This window comes from Equus asinus, chromosome 4, assembly GCF_041296235.1.
Source record: "Equus asinus isolate D_3611 breed Donkey chromosome 4, EquAss-T2T_v2, whole genome shotgun sequence".
Taxonomy (NCBI): Eukaryota; Metazoa; Chordata; class Mammalia; order Perissodactyla; family Equidae; genus Equus; species Equus asinus.
Genome location: NC_091793.1, coordinates 48,316,495 through 48,336,611, shown reverse-complemented (window position 1 = coordinate 48,336,611; position 20,117 = coordinate 48,316,495). Strand labels below are relative to the sequence as shown.

The 20,117-nt window shown below is 37.2% G+C and overlaps 1 protein-coding gene across 5 annotated transcripts in view; it reads left to right on the top strand.

Annotated features, from left to right (window-relative positions):
• Positions 1-20,117, top strand: part of TMTC2 (transmembrane O-mannosyltransferase targeting cadherins 2) — a 386,898-nt gene that overhangs the window by 303,623 nt on the left and 63,158 nt on the right. For all 5 annotated transcript variants that reach the window (XR_011502690.1, XM_014833852.3, XM_070507209.1 and 2 more), the window contains 2 exons: positions 7,256-7,370; positions 19,803-19,866. Coding sequence is in view for 4 of the 5 variants with exons in the window: in XM_014833852.3 (XP_014689338.1) it covers positions 7,256-7,370; positions 19,803-19,866 (179 nt within the window). In the remaining variant the exon portion in view is untranslated. The remainder of the gene's footprint in view (positions 1-7,255; positions 7,371-19,802; positions 19,867-20,117) is intronic.

Here is a 20,117-nt window from a genome sequence, read left to right as displayed (position 1 = left end):
ACTTCATTAAAGCCGTTGTTCCCAAAGTTCCTGTGTCCTGCCATTAACCTCTCTGTGCCTCACTAGACACATCTGTAAGTGAATCCCGCAGGAAAGCCCGTTGGGATGGTGTGGGAGCACAATGAGAAGACTCCCCTCTTCTTGGGAAGAGGCTGTGAACTCCTTGAGCCGAGTCTCTCCATTCTCGTTACCACCCATTGTAATTCAGTCTCAGAGGCACACTTCTTTCTTTAGTGACTTCAACACCTATGTTTGAGTCCTTCTTTCTACTTCTTCTCTCTCCTTACAACTCCCTTGTCTAAGAATTCACAAAATCCTGGAACAAAATGAGGCTGCTCACCTCTATGTCTTTGATTAGGTTGCACCCCTCATCTAGTTAGGTCTTTTCATCTAAGGTGATAAGACTCAGATTGAAGCCTAGCATGAACTTATTTTCCTTGATGAAGCACGCAAGGTCCCTGTTGAATCTGCGCATTACTTAAACCTGTCATGGGATTGTGTCGCTTCCCCCTCCTTGCCCTTCCCCCACTCCTTCTCTCTCTCACCTCTTCGACTCCTCCCCAGTCTCCTTTCTTCTCCTCCTTGCCCTCCTCTAATTCCCACGCCGCATCTGACAGTCTTCATAACTCCCTCAGTGGTTTTCCCGGCATCTCATAACCCTTTTGGAAAGAGTCAGAGAAGAAATAAGTGCAGTAAAGCAACGCTAGCCTTCCTGACCTCCTTTCCAGTTGAGTCCAGCCCTGGCCTGCTCTTCCTCTAATCTCCTTTGCACCAGACACCTTCATTCCACCTCTCCAATTCAGGGCAAATTCTCATCTCACATTCATTGAGGGACAGATCCAGGGCCTCCCAACCTCAAAGCAGGCAGTCCAGATTCATCTCCTGGGTGTCATTTCCTTGTTCTCTTTGTCCACCTGTTTTCTTGGCCAGGAACTATGGCCCATTTACCTCATTGGGTCTACCTCGGTAAACCAGAGCTTTTATTAACCTAGGCTGCCAAAAACACAAGGAAACAAAACAGAAGAAAGGGGAAAGAGATTGGTTTTAAGGAGTGTGAGCATACCTAAAATGCAAGGAATATTCAGGAAGAAAGACACTCAGGCCTCCCTTCAGAGAACAAAAGGAGAAGATTCCTTTTCATGTTTTTATTTCTCTCAGGCATAATTAGCATACATTAACAAGTAGCCTCTCATTAACAGCGTCTCCTTTCAACAGCTAGTCTAAATCCTGACCATTGCTCTGTTACCCACCCTGTTTTATCAGGAAGGCATTGCTCACCTCCCCTAATAGAAACACCCCATGAACAGCTGACCTCAGCTCCCCTTTACCCGCTTTTCTTGTTACCAGGAGATGTCACCAAAACCAGTCAGCCCTAATACTTCCACTGTGACTGTTCCCCTGTTCAATCATCTGAAGCTTTGAAAAAGTCCTCAGGTGTAGACACTTGCTTCTGGGCGCTAGTAATGTTCTTTTTCATGATCTGGCTTCTGACTCTATGGCCATAGCCGCTTTGTAAAAATTCAAGTGATACCCTTACATGTGGCCTTTACTCTATTTATAAGTTAAACAAAGCCAAACAAAAATTCATCTCAATCCAGAAATGATGCACTTAGCCTGTGATACCTTACATCCTCCCTTTTCAAATTTATACCCATTTTATGGTTAAACTATCTCCATAGTCTCCTCCTTCCTCAACTAGAAATGTTGCATTTATCTTAGTATATTCCCCACTGCAGGTATTGCCAGATCTTGTGTATACTAGGCACAATTTACATGTCTTGGATTGGATGCATTAACCTATGGTTTCTTCTTTTACCAGACTATTGAACTGATTCCACAAAACAATGGAATATAATAGATTTTAGCCAAATTGCATAGTTTAAACTGTTGTGGAATTAAGATATCCTTGAAGATATGATGATGTCTGGATTATTTGTTGTATTCCAAGGGAAATTCACAGCTCTAAAACCAGGGCTGCCATATTGATGAGGTCCAGGTGGTACCATACACAGAGACTTAATTGTAAATGACACCCTTGGAAATTATGAAGTGCCCAGCATATGTGGCCATTTACTACAGTCTGCTAAAATCATTGTAAGGTGAGAGGATATGAGTAGACAAGTGCCTGGTGACCTGTGCTGGGTAGATTCCAGCTTGCTCTTGAAGGTGAAGCAAGTAGTTACATAGGGATATGATTAGTTAATTCAGTCCTGTCATTGAACACGTATTTATTGTATTTATTGTATTTATTAAATCCTCACAGTGTGCCAGGACATAAGCAAGTGAGCCACTGTGACATCTGGGGGAAGAACATTCTAGGTCTAGGGATGGCAAATGAAAGGACTCAGAAGCAGAAGTTTTTGTTCCTCCAATATGCTAGATGAACAGCATATATCAATAAGCCAATATAGATTGAATAAGTGACCTAAGGGGAGAATGGTAGAGGACAAAGGAGATAAGGTCAGAGAACTGAGGCAGGAAAGTGGGAGGGGGAAACCCGTGCTGGTCATATCAGACTGTGTAGTCCAGTGTAATGACTTTCACTTTCCCTAAATCAGCTGTGGAATGACCAGATTTGACTTCCATTTTAACAGGATCACTCTGCCTGCTGTGTTGAGAACACCCTGTGGGGTGAAGGGCAGAAGAATGGAGACCAGTTAGGAGGTTACTGCTGTAATCCAGGGTGAGATGATGGCTTGAGACAGGGTGCTATCAGAGGAAGTAAGACAATTCTGGATACATTTTGATAATCTGATGTCATTTTCCAAAGGGAACTGTTTGAATGCAAATGCTATGTTCTAGTTGTTATTTTTATAAATAAGATTTTCATTTGCCTTTGAACATTTTTTAAAGCTACATATGAATGACTTTTCCTAAAGAGAATAGTATCATCGTGACACCTATTACAGATTGTTTCAGCTCCTTAATTTACTTGCATTGATCATGAGTGAATTTTTCGTAATATTTTAGTAAGAAATGTCAGTCCCAACTAATCTAGGGAATTTATATGTAGAATTTTTACAAAGCAGTATTTGAGCCTACGGCTAAGGCCAGCTTACATTTTTATGGATTTCTCCCTTTCAGACAGCTTTTTAAATCCGAGAATTAATGAAAGATTGATCTTCACAGGCTTCTCGTATTGAAATGTTGGTCAAAATCTACCGAGTAGTTTAAATGGTTGAGTTAAAGAAATGTCCAGAGAAGAAATGGTGTAGCTCTAATGTTGAAACAGTTGAATCCAGAACTGTCGACTGCTTTTTCCCTCTTGCCTTTTAGCCTGTGGGAAGACTTACAATCTTTGTATGTGGACCTCTAGAGAATGCTTCCTCGTTTTATATCCTCTTCTGGTTTTCCCTACTCAAATGTCTTTTCTTTTCTTTATGATTTATTTTGTTTTCTTCCTTTGATTGGAAACAATTAAATAAGATGATGATAATTAACTTGGGTAAGACAAATTACAAACCAGAGAAATAATGATAAAGTGTGGTAGCACAATACACCCATGAGAACAAAATATGTTTTACTTAAGATTTTTGTGGTTTCTTTATTTGAAATTCTACTCAATTACCAAACACAAAGAATGTGTTTGTCTACTGTATGTGAAAGAGAAGTGATTTCTCAGAAATCTGTTCTGCATAGGAGGGATAGAACTCTTAAATCTCCTTACTTTAAGAGTTTGAAAGAGTAAACATGTTTAATGAGTATGTCTTATTCATACAGGTGTATCTTTCTATCTACACATGTTTGTAACCTGGTCATTATGCCTATCTATGGGGGAGGGCATGCCGCATATAGTTGATTAACCAAAAGAGCTCAGTCTAACTGGTGGCTAATTCTGGACATGGAGTTCAGAGTATGATGCAAAACATTTTGTTCTTCCCCTAAGACACTGGTTTTCAAACTGTGAGCACTGGACTAGCAGCATCAGCATCAGCTAGGAAGTTGTTAACAATGCAGATCATGGGCTCTGCCTCAGACCCACTGAATTTGAAACTCTGGAGATGGGGCCTAGCTCTCTGTTCTGTTCAGTCCTCCTGGTGATTCTGCTGTACACTAAAGCTTGAGAACCGCTGAGGAAGGTAACTTTTCAGGCCTTGCAGAATCCACCAGTGTGGATGGACTCCTTGAAGTGCCTGCCTTCCTCAGGTTTTCTTGCTTCCCTTTTCTAACCCTCTTCACTCCCTGTGGTGTCCTGGCTCCATCTTGTAGCCTCCCCTCCCTCTCAGAGCCCCAGTACCCACCGAGCCTCAGGATCTGGCTCAGCGTTGCTGGGCACAACAGTGAAGAGCACCTGTGTCCCTTGCCACTATTGATCACTTTTCCTAGCAGTGGTTCAATGCCTTATTGTGTAAAATGGTTCACCTCCCAATAGTGATAAAGATGAGAGGATTGAGCGTCACATATGCTCTAAGTGGCTTGCTCATATTGGGACAATTCTAGTCTATAGCGCTTTGCTCCAGCCTAATTAATAATACCTTTCCCTTTTACTCTTTTAAGTGCTCTGGTTTAGATGCTAAATTATATTACAGTGAATTTAAATCAGAAGCAATTCTCATGCTACTGGAAAGGGGTCAAAGATGGATTCACTGAGAAGGAAATGTTTTAGGGCATAAAAATGAAAGATATCCAGTTACAGTAGGTAGGCAAGATAAGACTGGAGATTTGGGTGGGACAAGGCAGAGAAAGCTTACAGGCCCAAAATGCAGGACAACTAAAGATGTGGAGCAGCAGGTTAGACTGAGGGAAGTGCGAGTAGTTCACAGAGGCTGCAGCCTGCGTCTGGTGGGGGCAGTGATAGATGAAGCTGGTGCAAGAGACATGAATGAGGTGTTGTTCCAGAAGGAGTAAGGGCAAATTTTGTTCCTTCTTATTCCCCCAATAATCTATTAATCTAGGTTCTTTGGATGGTTATTAAAAAGAAACCTAGTATGTCTTTGTTTCCCTTTTTATATTGGTTCTATGTATTTTAAATGCTTATTGCCCTATTTTTCATCAATTCTGGCCTATATTTCACACAAACAATCATTGTATAACATAGCAGAATAATAATTTACTTTCAGTGGGTTCAAATTTTCAAATTCAGTTAAAAAAAAAGAAACCAAACTATTCGTACTCATAATATTTTCTGCCTTTATCACAGTAGAACTGTCGTGCCGGACTCTTGAGATAGATGACCTGTCAAGTACAGAATGGGGGGAATTATGCAAATAATTAACGAATGTGTTGTGGTATTGTTTTTCTGAACATTAATATGATGAATAAATTCTGTAATAAAATGATCATAAGGGAATTTTTTCTGTCACCGTTTACAGTACTAGAAATTATGTGTTTCATGTAGTTTTGGGATCTTGCAAGCTGTTTACAAAGTGCATGTTGCATGGCAAAGCTTACTTAAAGCATAAGAAATGTTTTTAAATTATGATAAAAAATGTATATTTGATTTTGCACAATTAGTTAATGTTACTAAATTTTGTTGTTGAACATTAAAGATGTATTTAGCATTTGTTAGCATTAACAAAGCTTGAAAGACTTTGCCCTGGGGCATTGCATATAAACTGACCTCTTATGCCAATCAATATCATTCTCTTTGTCACACAGACTTCTTGTCACTGTTTCTCTCTGTTTCTATGTGGACAGTATAGGTATCACCTCCTTTTTTTCTCTTTCTCTCTTTTTTTTTTTTTACCAAAGCTAATATATCTCCTTTTCACTCTACAGTCTGGAGTAATGAATTTTAAGAAAATAACCTTCATTATTTAATTAATTGTTGCATTTTCCTAACTATTAATACAGAATAATTTTATCCATAATAGCTGCCTAGAAAGGAAAAAGAACCATTAATAAATTCCTATATTATCCTTTGTTTAAATATCATTTAAGTAATATATTTATTAATGCATTTATCTAGGTAAATATCATGCTTTGAAGACAGGTAGCAATTAATATTGTGTTTTAATTAAAAAACAATCTGTGGAAAGCATTAACTAACTGAAGAATGGGTTTAGCATGGTATGTTTTGCTAAGATATATATGAGGACATATTAATTATTCAGAATGCCACAGATTGTCTAATTCTTCTTTTACTTTTAAAAACCACTTATAGTTTAAATTGAATCCATATCAACATATTTATAGAGCTAGCATATACATTAATTTCATAAGTAATGTGTTTTTCTATTGTATTTTCTTAATAATTTTCTGACCCAACAATTATGTTTGTTTTGGGAGATGAGAAAGGCACAGAATAAGTGCCAAACTAAGAAAGAGATGTAAAACAATCTTTGGAAACAGTTAAGGGGTCTCCAAGACCTGGTCTTAAAACTTTGTCACTTTTTTTTAAAAAAGTAGGTTTGAAATCCTAGGCTTATCTTTACTCACCATTCTTTACCAATTGAAGTTGAGAGATGCTTAAGTATAAGCAGTAGCTGTGGTTTATTATAAATCCTTAAAACAGAACATTTCCCCTTGTATTTTAAGAACTGATCCTTTTGGGTTAGAGATAAGCTAGTAAGCAATGGGCTCCTCCGACAGTCGCCAGGGAGGATTTACAATTCTGAAAGTTTTTCTGTTTCTGTGTGCAGCTCAGGACTTGCAAATCATTTTGTAATTGTTTTTCATGTTGTTAAAGTCTTGAACTTTAAGCAAACAGGAAACCCAAAGCAAAAAGAAATAATCATTAGACCACAACTCTATAAGCCTGTCAATTGCATGGATGGTTTCTACATATCTCCGTTATCCCTTGATTTGGTTTTCATTTAAATATCCATATCAGATAAGGCTTCCCATCGTTACGTTTACTGTTAATAAATCCATAGCTGTAGAAAAACAACCTATTCTCTCTGTTTGCATATTTACAATTTAAAATGGAGCCCAACTTTTATGTTGTTTTCTTTGCCTAAATTGCAATATGAGTCTGGGATAACATGATATAACAATTCTTTAGGTACAATTTTAAAGAGTTGTGTGGCTCTATCTGTAATGATTCTAACCTTGCAAACCTGACCTGAAAGTAATCTCAAAAATCTGAACTTGGTAATATTTCTTCCACATTTATTAGTCAATCTAATAAGAATGAGTTAATGTTAAACCAACCTTTCTATGTTCTTTCAGTAATTTTAGTCTTACTTAAATCACATAAATCTTAGCTTCGTATCACCTTTACCAGTGTTCTTATATTTTTCTCTACAGCAGCTTTAATTGTTCCACGGGATTATTATTTTCCAAGTTGACGCTCACTTGCTTTCACACTTTGCAGGTCAATTTCTTCTAGAAGAAGCTCGCCTCATAGAAGCAGCCGAGATGGCAAAAAAAGCAGCTGAACTGGACAGCACGGAGTTTGATGTGGTCTTCAATGCTGCCCACATGCTCAGGTTTGTTTTTGCTATTGCACCTTCAAAGAACAACTTTGTGGCTTTGGGAAAGCAAGTAATTACACTGACTACCCGACTGTATCACCTAATTCCACCTTCTTAAGGTGAATTCTGCTGCTTAACCATGCTAAAATCAGTCAGGACTATTTTAGCCGTTCTAGTTTATGTTCACAGTATGTAGGGCACTTTGAAAATTATTGAGACCCCTTTGCCCTTCCCTTCAAAAATTATTGGCCATAAGATACAAAAAGAAAATTGCAAAATTAAAATTAATAACTGTCTAATTAAATGTCTCCAAAACAAAACATTATGTCAATCAACTGCATCTCAATATTTGTGTTTTTATATTAATTATATTGAATGTGCATGTGGATACATTTTATTACATTTGGTAGTAGAAAGAGTTATCAAATACTAATGTACTTAGGGCCTATCAAATTCTCAAAATGGCCCTATAATTAGCACTGTTGCTGTGTGTATTGAAACAATGTTTTTTAGACCTTCATAACTTCTATTTTCGGAAAGATTATTAGGAAGGCTAATTGCAGTAATAGCAAAACAAATAAAAGGCCGATCAACAATTTTTGTTATGAATATAAAAGTCAGTGCATCCATGAGTGGTGTTTTAGGTTAAAGGAGGATGTTTTTAAGAAATTTAAATGGTTTATACAGTTGTTTAAAAAGCGTTATTTGTTCTTTTAGCAATATGTGTACCCCTTCTCCCATACTCTTATCTGAATTTCACTCTATTAAATCTCTACCAAAATGCTTCCTTAGGTGACATCCACACCATGGGCTCTGGGCTTGGCTTGTAGGAATAGGTTTGTAATTATGTAGATTACTCTTACAAAGGAAGAGAAATAGAGGAATTGGTTCACATTTGGATGGTTTTAAAACATAGACTTTTGAGAAAAGTAGAGGAACTTTTTTTTAACTTTTTATTTTGAGGTCACTGTAGATTTGCATGCAGTTGTAAGAAAGAATACGGAGGTCTCCTGTACCGTTATCCAATTTCCCCAAAGGTAGTATCTTGTAGAACTATCATGCAATATCAAAACCAGGATATTGACGTTGTTGCGGCCCACTGGTCTTATTGGGTTTCCCCAGTTTTGTTTGTCCCCGTGTGTGTGTGTGTTGAATGAGCATGTGTATTTCGCGCTAAGCGCTTTTATCACATGTATAGGTTTGTGTATCCGTCACTACAGGCAAAACACACACTATTCCCATGACCGTAAGCATCCCTTGTGTTGTCCTTTTGTAACCACACACTCTGCCTACCTCTGACCCTCAGGAACCAATATTTAAACCAAGTTTTGTAGGTTACTTTGGATTTATAATTTGAGATTGTTATTATAACTGTGTGTTAATGGCTTTCTACTTGTCTTTTTATAAATTTTAAATAAGAAATTCTAAGTCTATTTGATAGGAAAGAGTATATGTGAGGTTTCAGTTGAATGCCCTCATTCCACATTAATGTTTAGCATTCCTAAACCTGATATCTACAAACAGAAATCAGGATTGAATTGACTATTGGTATATTTATAAAATGAACTGTAGCCAATCTGCAAGAATCTTGGATGGAAGGATAATTTTTAAGACACCTTACTTTGCATGACAAGGTTAGGTGCTGATATAGGGAGAGGACTTTTTATTCTTCATGAATAAAACACTATGCTTTTAGTCACAATAAGCCATTTGCAAGGATGGGTATGCACAAGTTTCTACAGGCTAATTCATCTTAATCATAAGATGTTTCATTAACAGGCATTTTGCTACATATTAAATTAGTGTCTGAAATTCAAGATCTACCAATGGAAATCCATTATAAGAACATTACAAAAAAATGTCCTTGTTAAATATATCGCTTATAACTTTTCCTTAGTTTCCGTAGTACTAGAAACCAGTGGAAAGTTTTTGTTATACATTGGTGATGTGGAAATCTTTAGGATTCATTTTTCAGAACCTGCTCTCTAGCTTTCTGCAGCCTGCATTCCTCATTAAGTTGTAGTCAGTCAGTGCCTTCCTATGTTGATTGCAGGTATGACCACAGCAGCCTGGCCATATCTAGTCGACTTGGTGGCAGTCCCCATGAATGTTTTAACTTAATGTTTCTGGGTTTTGGCTCTGTCAAATTCAAGTATTTCTTGAGTGTTTACTGTGCAAGCTGAACACCAACCTCTTTCCTTATTAATCAAGAACATTTAGGACTTCATTTGCTGAAAGGAATAAGAAAAGTTATTGGTTTTCCCTTGAATGCAGCCTTATCAAAATGACTAGCCATCAAGACTTTGCTTATTTAATGTTATATATAACATTTCCCCTGGGGATGCCAAGTTGTTGTAAATTGAGTTTGATATTAATTCTTTCCTCAAGAGCTCTGTTCTTTTGCAAGATATTTAGGAAACAAACTTGGCATGGTTTGATGATGAATTGAGTGTTAGGGAAAGGGCAGATGTCTCCTTGCTTGTGTCTTGGTTAGCTGGATTAATGGTTGACCTAATATCCAAAATCAGCAATTTAGGAAATGTCGTAGTTCAAGATATGGTTTGAGCACACTCATTTAACTTCCCTTTTCTTGGCTAATTCCCAATGAAATGACCCAAAGAATCCGTTAATGAAGAAAAAACTGCTCATTCCAAATGCAAAAAAAAAAAAAAAAAAAAATTCATTCCATTTAGATGAGACTAGACTGGAAGAGTTGAAAGCCTGAGGCCAACCATCAAGGGGCAAATCTTTATCTTATTGGGACATTTCAAGAGGCTTAAAATTTGAAAAATTTCTAACAATCCATTTCAACACTCAGTAATGGAAAAAGATCTGTCTCAGTAGAATAAAGACATAGAAAGTTTTGAAATATGTGATTTCAATTTGACAGTTCAGATAAGGATGACAAATCAGATGTATCCATGTAAAGGGCCCTCACTGAAGCAGTGAGCTTTACATCAAAAATGTAAGAGCCGGGGCCGGCCCCATGGCCAAGTGGTTAAGTTCACATGCTCTGCTTTGGGGGCCCAGGGTTTCGTCAGTTCGAATCCTGGTCACGGACATGGCACCACTCATCAAGCCACGCTGAGGCGGCATCCCACATGCCACAACTAGAAGGACCCACAACTAAAAATATACAACTATGCATCAGGGGGCCTTTGGGGAAAAAAGGAAAAATAAAATCTTTAAAAAAAAAATGTAAGAGCCACTTAGAACATCTCTAATTCCTGTTATCAAGGTGGTTCACAAGAACACTATGTGGTGTGGAACTATTACTGCTCTTCACCAAATATGTTTGGCCTTCCACTCTGAGAAACACAGTAAGATTGCACTTGCCTGCCCTCTTCCAAGATGAAGGCCTTCATGAGTCTTATTTGGGTCGACATATGTGTGCGAATGTGTGTATATCACTTTTGAGCCAAAGCTGTTAGAGTCAGTGGTCTTCCCTTTTTCTGACTTGGAAATTGTGGAAATGGATCTTGAAATGACCAAAGGGAGATAGACCTCCTTTCTCATCTGCACTGGATAGGTTGAATGAGTGCAAAATAAACTTTGTTGTCTTAATTCATTGAGATTTAGGATGTGTTTTTTTGTTTTTTGGTTTTTTTTTTACCACAGGGTAACCTAACCTATCCTAACTGATACAGAATGTGCCTGTGAAAATAAAATAGGTAGTTGGAAAGAGGAACAATGTAACATCCGAAAAGATTACTAAGAGATTAATAGGATCTCTGAGTTTGTAACTGCAATGGAGGCCATGTAAAATTAATAAACTGATAATTTAAATAGAAGTTATAGATATTTTCCCAGAACTTAATGAAAAATACTAAAGACATGATGATTGAAATGATAAAAGATTGGAGGATCGGTTGAGAACTATACACAAACTTATAATTATATGTTTGTATAATTATATATAGTATACAAGTGTGTATATATAGTTGCATATACATATATAGCATATATATTTAGATATGTGGTTTTATTTGTCTGTATATATAAACATGTATAATTATATGCTATATATATGTATGGAGTTATATATAGCATATATACATATGTATAGTGTTGTTTTTGTATATATAAGTGTTATAAATAGAAAATTTCTGAAGGAGAGCATATAGCAGAGAAGCAGCTATCAACAAATAGAGAAAATTTCCCAGATAGGATGAAGACCCTCAGTCATTATACTGAAAGCAAAATTAATGAAAATAGATCTGCTCCTAAACTTGTCTTCATGTGTGGGTTACAGTTTTTAGTTGCAAACTAAAGAATCCACTGTGGCAAGTTTAAGCAGAAACAGGATTTATTAAAGAATATTCTGCAGCCCACAGACTGTCCCATGAGCTTGAGAGCACTCCACACAGCCAGAAATAATACCCCACCACCTAGCTTTCCTTGGGGCTCAGCAGCTTTTACTGTCCAGAGGACCGCCACCTTCACCCACAAGGAACCAAGCAGAGCAAGCGCCATGTTCATTAGAAAATGATTCTTCTGGGCACAGCTGCCTCCCCATTATGCTTCCTTCTGACTTTGATTCTCTTGAGGTTGCACTTGATTGGTGGAACCTGAGTCATGTGCTGGAAACTTGGTTGGAACAAAGTTGCTAGATGAGGGAATTTCTGGCTTCTACCTTGCTTGGGAAGGTGGGATCCACATTGTGGCTAATTACCAAATATATTTATAGAGAGCATGATCACAGATGTTGAGTGGCCTCACATAATGGATGTTAACTATATGTGTAGACATTTTTGGTATTTCAAATAAAATGGAAAAAGTACTGGATGCTTCCAGATGAGAGCATTAAAAAAATCAGTTGGTTATCATCAACAGATAATATCACAGGAATTTAAAATGCTAGAACTCAGTAGAGTTATGTCTATAGAGTTGTGAGAGGAAAGTATTGAGTCAGTTTTTCTGTGAGAAGCATTTTGTATGAATGGATTTCGTCAGTGTTCTCGCAGAACTGGAAACTAGAAAGAGCACGAAGATCGTTAATACCTGAGAGGAGGTTTAGAGGTGGTAAGAACAAACTACCTGATTCTCAGTGTTCATGGGCCCTGGTGGAAAGTTTTTTTTTTAAATCCATTTATAGGATAAGCGAGGAACAAACGTAGCTTTTATTCAAATATCTCCTGTCTGCCTGGCACTGTATTTTGCATTATACATCTGTCACCCTCTTAGTTATAATTGCACATATGTGAAATAGACACTAATGTTCCCCTTTTATAGATGAAGACACTAAGGCTCCAAGAGAGTCGCTATTTCCCACAATTGGGAAAGCTGGTGTTTAAACTGAGTGTATTCTGGCCAACTGTAATACTGTTTCACTGTCTCATCGGCTCTCTCGTGTCTTTATAACTGGGTGACTACCTAGAGGCTGTGATTCTTGAATTTCTTGGTGAAGAATGGATTTCTAGACAGGTTATCAAATGTGTAAACCCTAAATTGTAAGACCCTTCCAATATTATTAAATTATCCCTTTGTGGTTAATTTTAGAAGTAAATTTATAGTCATGAGAGAGAACTCAAAGTTTGTACTCTCAAAGGGGTGCTAAGTGTTTAGAAATACCATCATGGTGTAGTGTCTGACAACGGACACACTTACAGTGAGATAGGTGTGTACTTACCTTTCTTCTAGGCCTAAGGGCCCAAGTTGTCACTGCTTTCTAGGAAAGCAAAGCTGTGCTGTACCAACTGGTCCTCATTGTTTCCCTAACTTCTAGAGCAGAGTGAATATATGAGAAAGAATTGTTATCTTACATTTCTCTACTCAATTTCTTTAAAGTGCCACTGGAAGTGACATAAAATGGAAATTCGTAAGTCAGAAGGGAACAGAATCAGATTATTTTCTTGAAGCCTATTGGGCACTACACACACACATATAGTCAGATGTTGGAGATATATTTATATCCAAGGCCCTCTAGGTCATAAACTTTCTTCTTTAACACTTCCAAAATTACCAAAGACAACTCAAAAAGTCATGGGATTTTCCACTTATAGATTGTACTTTACTGCCAACTTTTGGTCAAGAAGGGCTTATTTCATATCACCGTACACCTGTTAGAATGGCAAAAATAACCAAAACAAAAAGGGACAAATGTTGGAGAGGTTGTGGAGAAAAAGGAACCTTCATACACTGTGGGTGGGAATGCAAACTGGTGAAGCCACTATGGAAAACAGTATGGAGATTTCTCAAAAAATTAAAAATAGAAATACCGTATGACCCAGCCATCCCACTACTGGGTATCTATCCAAATAACCTGAAATCAGCAATTCCAAAAGTCCCATGCACCCCTATATTCATTGCAGCATTATTTACAATAGCCAAGACGTGGAAGCAACCTAAGTGCCCATCAACTGATGATTGGATAAAGAAGTTATGGTGTATATATATACAATGGAATACCACTCAGCCATAAAAAAGGATAAAATAGTCTCATTCACAACAACATGATGGACCTTGAGGGAATTATGTTAAGTGAAATAAGCCAGATAGAGAAAGATGAACTCTGTACAACTCCACTCATAGGTGGAAGATAAACATGTAGACCAAGAGAACTGATTGGTGGTTACTAGGGAAAAGGGGGCGTGGGGGGAGGGCACAAAGGATGAAGTGGAGCACCTACAACATGACTGACAATAATGTACAACTGAAATTTCACAAGGTTGTAAACTATCATAATCTTAATAAAAAGTGAAAAAAAAAAAAACCAAACGGGGGGCTTATTTCAACCAGGTTGTATTGGACTGTAAGATCTTTAAAGCAAAGAGGAGTGGCAGATGAGGTTGAAGGTAGGCATCTTCCAAACCAGTGCTTCTCCAACATTACTGTGCTTGAGAATCACCTGGGGACATTGTTAAAATGCATATTCTGACTTGGTACGTTTAGGTGATGCCTGAGGTGTTACACTTCTAACAAGTCCTAAGTGGTGCCTGTGATGTTGGTTCTTGGACCACCCCTGCAAACAAATTCTACCTTGCCTTTCATCTTTTCACCCCTCCCATATCCTTCTCCCTACCCAAGCATTACACTTTGAACACAAGTAGTAATTTATTATATATGAATATTATAGATGACATTGCCAATACACGTTTCTTCCCATTTAATTTTTCCAGTGTATTTCATTATGTAATCTTTCGAGATATATGCTTAACCTGTCCTTAGCAGCCCTGAAAGATTTGAGGCCATGAAGGAAGGGGCTCAAACTCTCATGGGGCATCAAGAAATTTCTCACTCAGAGGAATCTTTTGTGAAATTACACCAGCAGCATAGTCTTTTCCTCTGTTATTGACAAATTTCTGCCTTATCGCTCCATCCTTTATGTTTGGAACTGAGACATATATCTACGGGTCATGAAGCCATTTTCGATGTCTTGACAGAGAAGGTGTTTTCATTTAAGAAGGCTTGATGATCATAAACAATTTTTCCAGAGGTTTCATTACAAGGACCTTTTCTGCTTCATTGTTTTTACATGTGTGTGACTCTGGTTTTGCTATTTTAAGATTTTCCGTACATTTTTATGTCCTCATTTATTTCAATTCTGCTTCTATTCTTGCTGTACAACTTAGCAACTAGAATTAAAATTTAGTGCTGCTTTGAGTAACTTAAAACTGAGTGTCAGTTTAGCAGTTGGAAAGAACCCAGGAAAACTCAGCTACGATTTCATTCTACTTTCATGATACAGGCACAAACAACTCTCTAGTAAAAAAAAAAAAAAAATACTCCTAAGTCATCCTTGAAAATAATCACCAAGACTTTAATAAAATATCATTATCTTTTGTATAAGTCAAACAATGTTTATTATCCATAGTAAATCATTTTTAATTCAAAATTAGCAGTTCACAAGTGTTAATCATTGTAGTTAAAGAGAGTCTTCTAAATGCTACTAGAGTTTTTACTTTTTACATTTTCAGGGAAGTAATTTTAAATTTAGCAACTTTTAGTTTTATAATTCTCACAGAATACATAAAAACGTAGATAATTATAAGTGATCCTTTTCATCAGATTCTCCTCACACATTTCACAGGGTATATTAAGTTATTTCATAACATAATTGATTCTCAAATTTCTTTTATACATCTTTTCTTGTAATAATATTGGGCCATAAACCTGTGTTCCAAAAGATACTTTTCTATCATAAAATAATACCAGAGAGAAGAAATAGACCTATGAAATATATTTCTGTACTTTTTAACAAATGTAAGTTTCATAGTCCCACGTGCAAAAGTAGAATTCTATAATCAAATAAAGGTGTTTGTTTGTGACCTTTGTTACTATTTGTTTTTACTCTGAGCGAACCTTTTCACTTATGGCAGAAGAACTGAATTTAAAAACCTTTAAAATATAATCAACCCAATCCAGTGATTTCTTGGGAATTCAAGGTTTACTTCCTAGTCCAGTTTACAAATATGATCTAGGCTTTTTCTATTTCCTTACCTTCCCTGGCCCTGAGACGCCACAGGTAACGTACAAAGGGGGAGGGCTCAACATATATGATGGGCAGAAGTTGATAATGAGAAAGGAGCCTCCATTTGAGTCTCCAGTGGGTAAGTCTGTTGTTGGCATAGTGACTGAATCTTTATTCTCTAGATGTGGGACATAAACTTAATGTTGACTCTTAGGGTGACAGGCGAGATGGGAGCAGTTGCCCATCTAGCCCAGTGTAGCTTCCTGGTAGGAGTGATTTTTCTTACTCACAATCTCATTCCTAGCTTTGTGAAGTGTGTTGTGGCCAAAACACCAGGTCATCTACATCTGACCTGGGAGATCTCTTGGCAGAGCCAACTGCTTCCCCCTTTACCCACCTACTGAGTCTTCCATGTGGACACAAGGGAAACTTAGGTTTTCCCTCCATATCTGATTGTGACCCGCCCCCCATAACTATGGGAGATAGTAGGGATAAGAAACTGAGTATCTAGCAATGTTCTTGCTTTTCCTCATTTCCTATTTCTTTGCCTTTTCCCTGAGTTCCTCCCCTTCCTCCCTTTTGGGGAGAGAGTGAGGTATGTGGGGCAAAACACAACAGTGCATTTCACTCTGTCTCTTCTTAAAACTGTCCTCTGCAATTTGGGCTGGTGAAGTTCACTTCTATCAGTTTGGGAGACAGAGTTGGGCAGGAAGTAAAACCTGTAATTGCAAATGTTCTCCCTATTCTCCCCTTTCAAATCTCATCTCTTACATTTAAATCATGGTTTTTAAGCATAATCAAAAGCATGTTTTCTTCCTTTCTTAGCATTTGATGTAGGAATTATGGTCGTCTGCCATGGAACATGTGTCATATATCATTCTGCTACATCTTGATGTACAAAGCTTTCAGCATTATCCTGTGGTTCAGATATTTAGCTATAGAGTCCTTGACTCCCAGCTCAACCACTTACCAGCTATATAACCCTAGGGAATTATGAACTTCTATAAGTCCCATGTTCTTTGTGTTCTTTTGTTTTTGGTGAGGAAGATTAGCCCTGAGCTAACATCTGTTGCCAATCTTCCTCTTTTTGCTTGAGGAAGATTGTCCCTGAGCTAACATCTGTGCCAGTCTTCCTCTATTTTGTATGTGGGACACTGCCACAGCATGGCTTAGTGAGCAGTGTGTAGGTCCACGCCCAGAATCCAAACACCAGGCTGCCAAAGTAGAGCGTGCGAACTTAACCACAACACCACCAGGAATGATAAATTCCTGGTATTTTTTAAGTGATACATAGATAGATGATTTAGAAATTTTCCCTCCTGGAAGAGAAATAGTAAAGAAACAAAGAGTGTGGGTATTCAGAAAAAGTGTATTTTCTCAGCTGCTTTAAATACTTCAATCCTAATAGTCCTGGGAACCTGAGTCCTGCTATCAGTCTCTGACAATACAGTGGTTGAGGTTCTTGACAATATTTAGTAGAATCCCCTAAGCAACTGGCATGATATTGCTAATTTCCTCAGTTTTCCAATATTGATTAATGATTGTCATCTTTGCAATCAAGATTTATTAAGCACTCCCAGGATGCTTCTTGCAGAAGGGAGTATGAAATATAGCATATGCTGTAAAGTGGACATTGGACAGTTCCTCTTTTCTCTTCTGTCTAGAGAGTAAAACAAGGATATGAATGAACATTCACTGGGTAGAAATGACGTACTGTGTTCCCTATAGTATGCCATAAATGCTTGCTGGTTGGTAGTTAGTAAAGACCATTTAATATTAGAAGCAAAGACCTAGAGTGAAAACGAATTTTCAAATTACATAACAAATCTAATAAATTCCTTTTTTTTCCTTTTTTATTAGAATATCATCACTTCTACTTCTAGCTTAAGAAACTAAGTCTTCTAAACTAGATATTTCCTTTAAAAATTAAACCTTTGAAGACAATGAAGACTTTAAAAACTAGTAACCATTTTTGAGGGGGGAAACCTCTTTCCAATTGTGATAATTATTATTTTTAAAGCATTTCATCTAGTGAATTCCTCAGTTTCTCTTTTGACCCTTATCTACCTCATGAATTTGAATGTCCATAAAGATGAATATTAATGGTAGCTATACTTTCCGTGTTAGACATCTATTGGTTGATTTTTCTTCAAAGTAACTTACTTCTTTGTAGTATTAAGTTACTCTAATTTCCTACCTCCATGCCTTTTATTTTCCTCTGGAGAAAAGCCTTCCAGGGCATGACCTAAATGAATTCTGGTTCATATTTCCAAATGAATCTGAACCAAAGTGATTCTATAATTCGGTGGAGGAAACCTTCATTAAATACCCTAGCAAGGGAATTTTTACTGTTTCATACCAAAGTACTTTTCTTCACATATTGAAATTGAACTTCAACATTTATGAGAATATAAATTGCAACAGCACGTTGTAACATGTCAAGAGTCCAGTAGAGCCTTAGGTCAAGGGTTTTTACTTTCTCTATAACCCCATTAAAAATTGCAGTGTTTCTAATTATTTTTCCTTTAAAAATTACAAAAAAAATATGTTCTGCTCTCAAGAGAGATGTTATCTTCAGTTATTGCTATAATTTATGTGGTTACATGGGGTATGTCTTTATAGTTTTTATTTGGCTTGACCAAAGTGCAAATTCAATTTTATAGGTATGGCTAGTTATCCTTCTCTTTTAAAACTTGAATGTGGTTTTCTAATTGAGAAAGTTAATTTTTGTTTCTCCTCTTTATTCCCGACCTCTCTGCCATCTTCTCACCTCAAAATCTTCTTACCATCACAGTTTCAAGAGAGTGCTACTCCATTTTAACTGTAGGACCCCAAACCGTTTACTACTATTGCTCACATTATAGCTGTGCTCTCTATATAATCTTCAAGTTGAATTTGACACTTTTCTATAGCATTTCTTCTGTACCCCTCCAACATGGTTACCAAATTACAGCACAACATGCAGGAGCCTTTAGCTCTTATCATCTACCATCTTTGAAGGTTTTTCTGAATCAGTATGGCATGATAGAAAAACATGCTGTTTTTCGATGGCTAACTGGTGGGGCTTCCTCAGGACCCTGAAATTGGATTTCTTCTGCTAACCAGTTGGTGGAAACTAAGCTATAAAAGTCAGTGTGCATCTTTTTTGTATAGGTCAACTATTGTGCCACTCATGGTGTTTGGTGGTAATTGAGAAACTGACTCTAGCTATTTGAAGGCTGTGGGAACTACAGAATTCACTATGGGCTGGACCACATAGCTTGAATCAGCGGGAAACAAGGTAGGCCCAGAGATCAAAAAGCAGGACATCCAATAGCAGTTCTTTACAGGAAAACTCTGGCCAGGGCATAGCCCCATTGCTCCCACCATTGTGAGTGAATTCTAGCCATCCCTTCATCTTTCTGTCACTCACTTAGGAATGAAAGTCCCAAGCAAGAACCTCCATTTAGCTGAGCCTGTGTCGTGTGCCCACCCTGGTGGCCAGAAAGCAAGAAGAGGGAGTAGCTGACCTTTTTTTTTTCCGTAGGCTACACACAATGGAAGGTTCCCCTCCTGAATGAGAAAGAAAGTGGCTTTCTAGATAGATACAGAATTAAAAACAAAAATGGCAATGTTCATTATTTTCATAAACCAAAAGCAACTAATTATTAATTTTGACAATTTATTTTAAATTCCTAAGATTGTTCTGGGACATCATGTTGAAGGTGGCGAATCCCAACCTATAACATATTACCTGCGTTAGCTTGGAAAAGGGAAATAACATTTCTAATTCCTAATATGTAAATTTAAGATAACGCCACCTACCAAATAGGATTATGTTGAGATACTATTTATAATGCCTTAAAGACAATGACAACCAGATTGCATACATTCAATTTTTAATGATCTTTTTCTGCTTAGGCAACTTACTGTTTGATTGGTGTGAATGTAATTTTTAAAAAGTTGATATCATTTTGTTGCATAATGATTCTGTTCACCTAGCTGCAATTTTAAAATAAATAATATAGTTTAAGTTTTTCTTTTTTTCTCTTTAACAGACAGGCTAGCCTCAATGAAGCAGCTGAGAAGTATTATGATCTGGCGGCCAAGCTGAGGCCTAATGTAAGTACTTTCCTAATGAGAAACATTACTCAAAGGGATAGACTCGCAGCATGTGATAGTTTTTGACATAGACGCCTTGTGATGCTGGATTTTTTTCTCTCTGATCTCTTATTCTGAATATCCACTAAATAGCTCATTCAACAATCACATCTGCCAGTCTCAAGCTTCTTGGCTGTTTTCTATCCTACATAAAGCGCCATAAGTTTTTATCATTTGAATGCAGGTTTTAGCATTATTAAATACTTTGCATT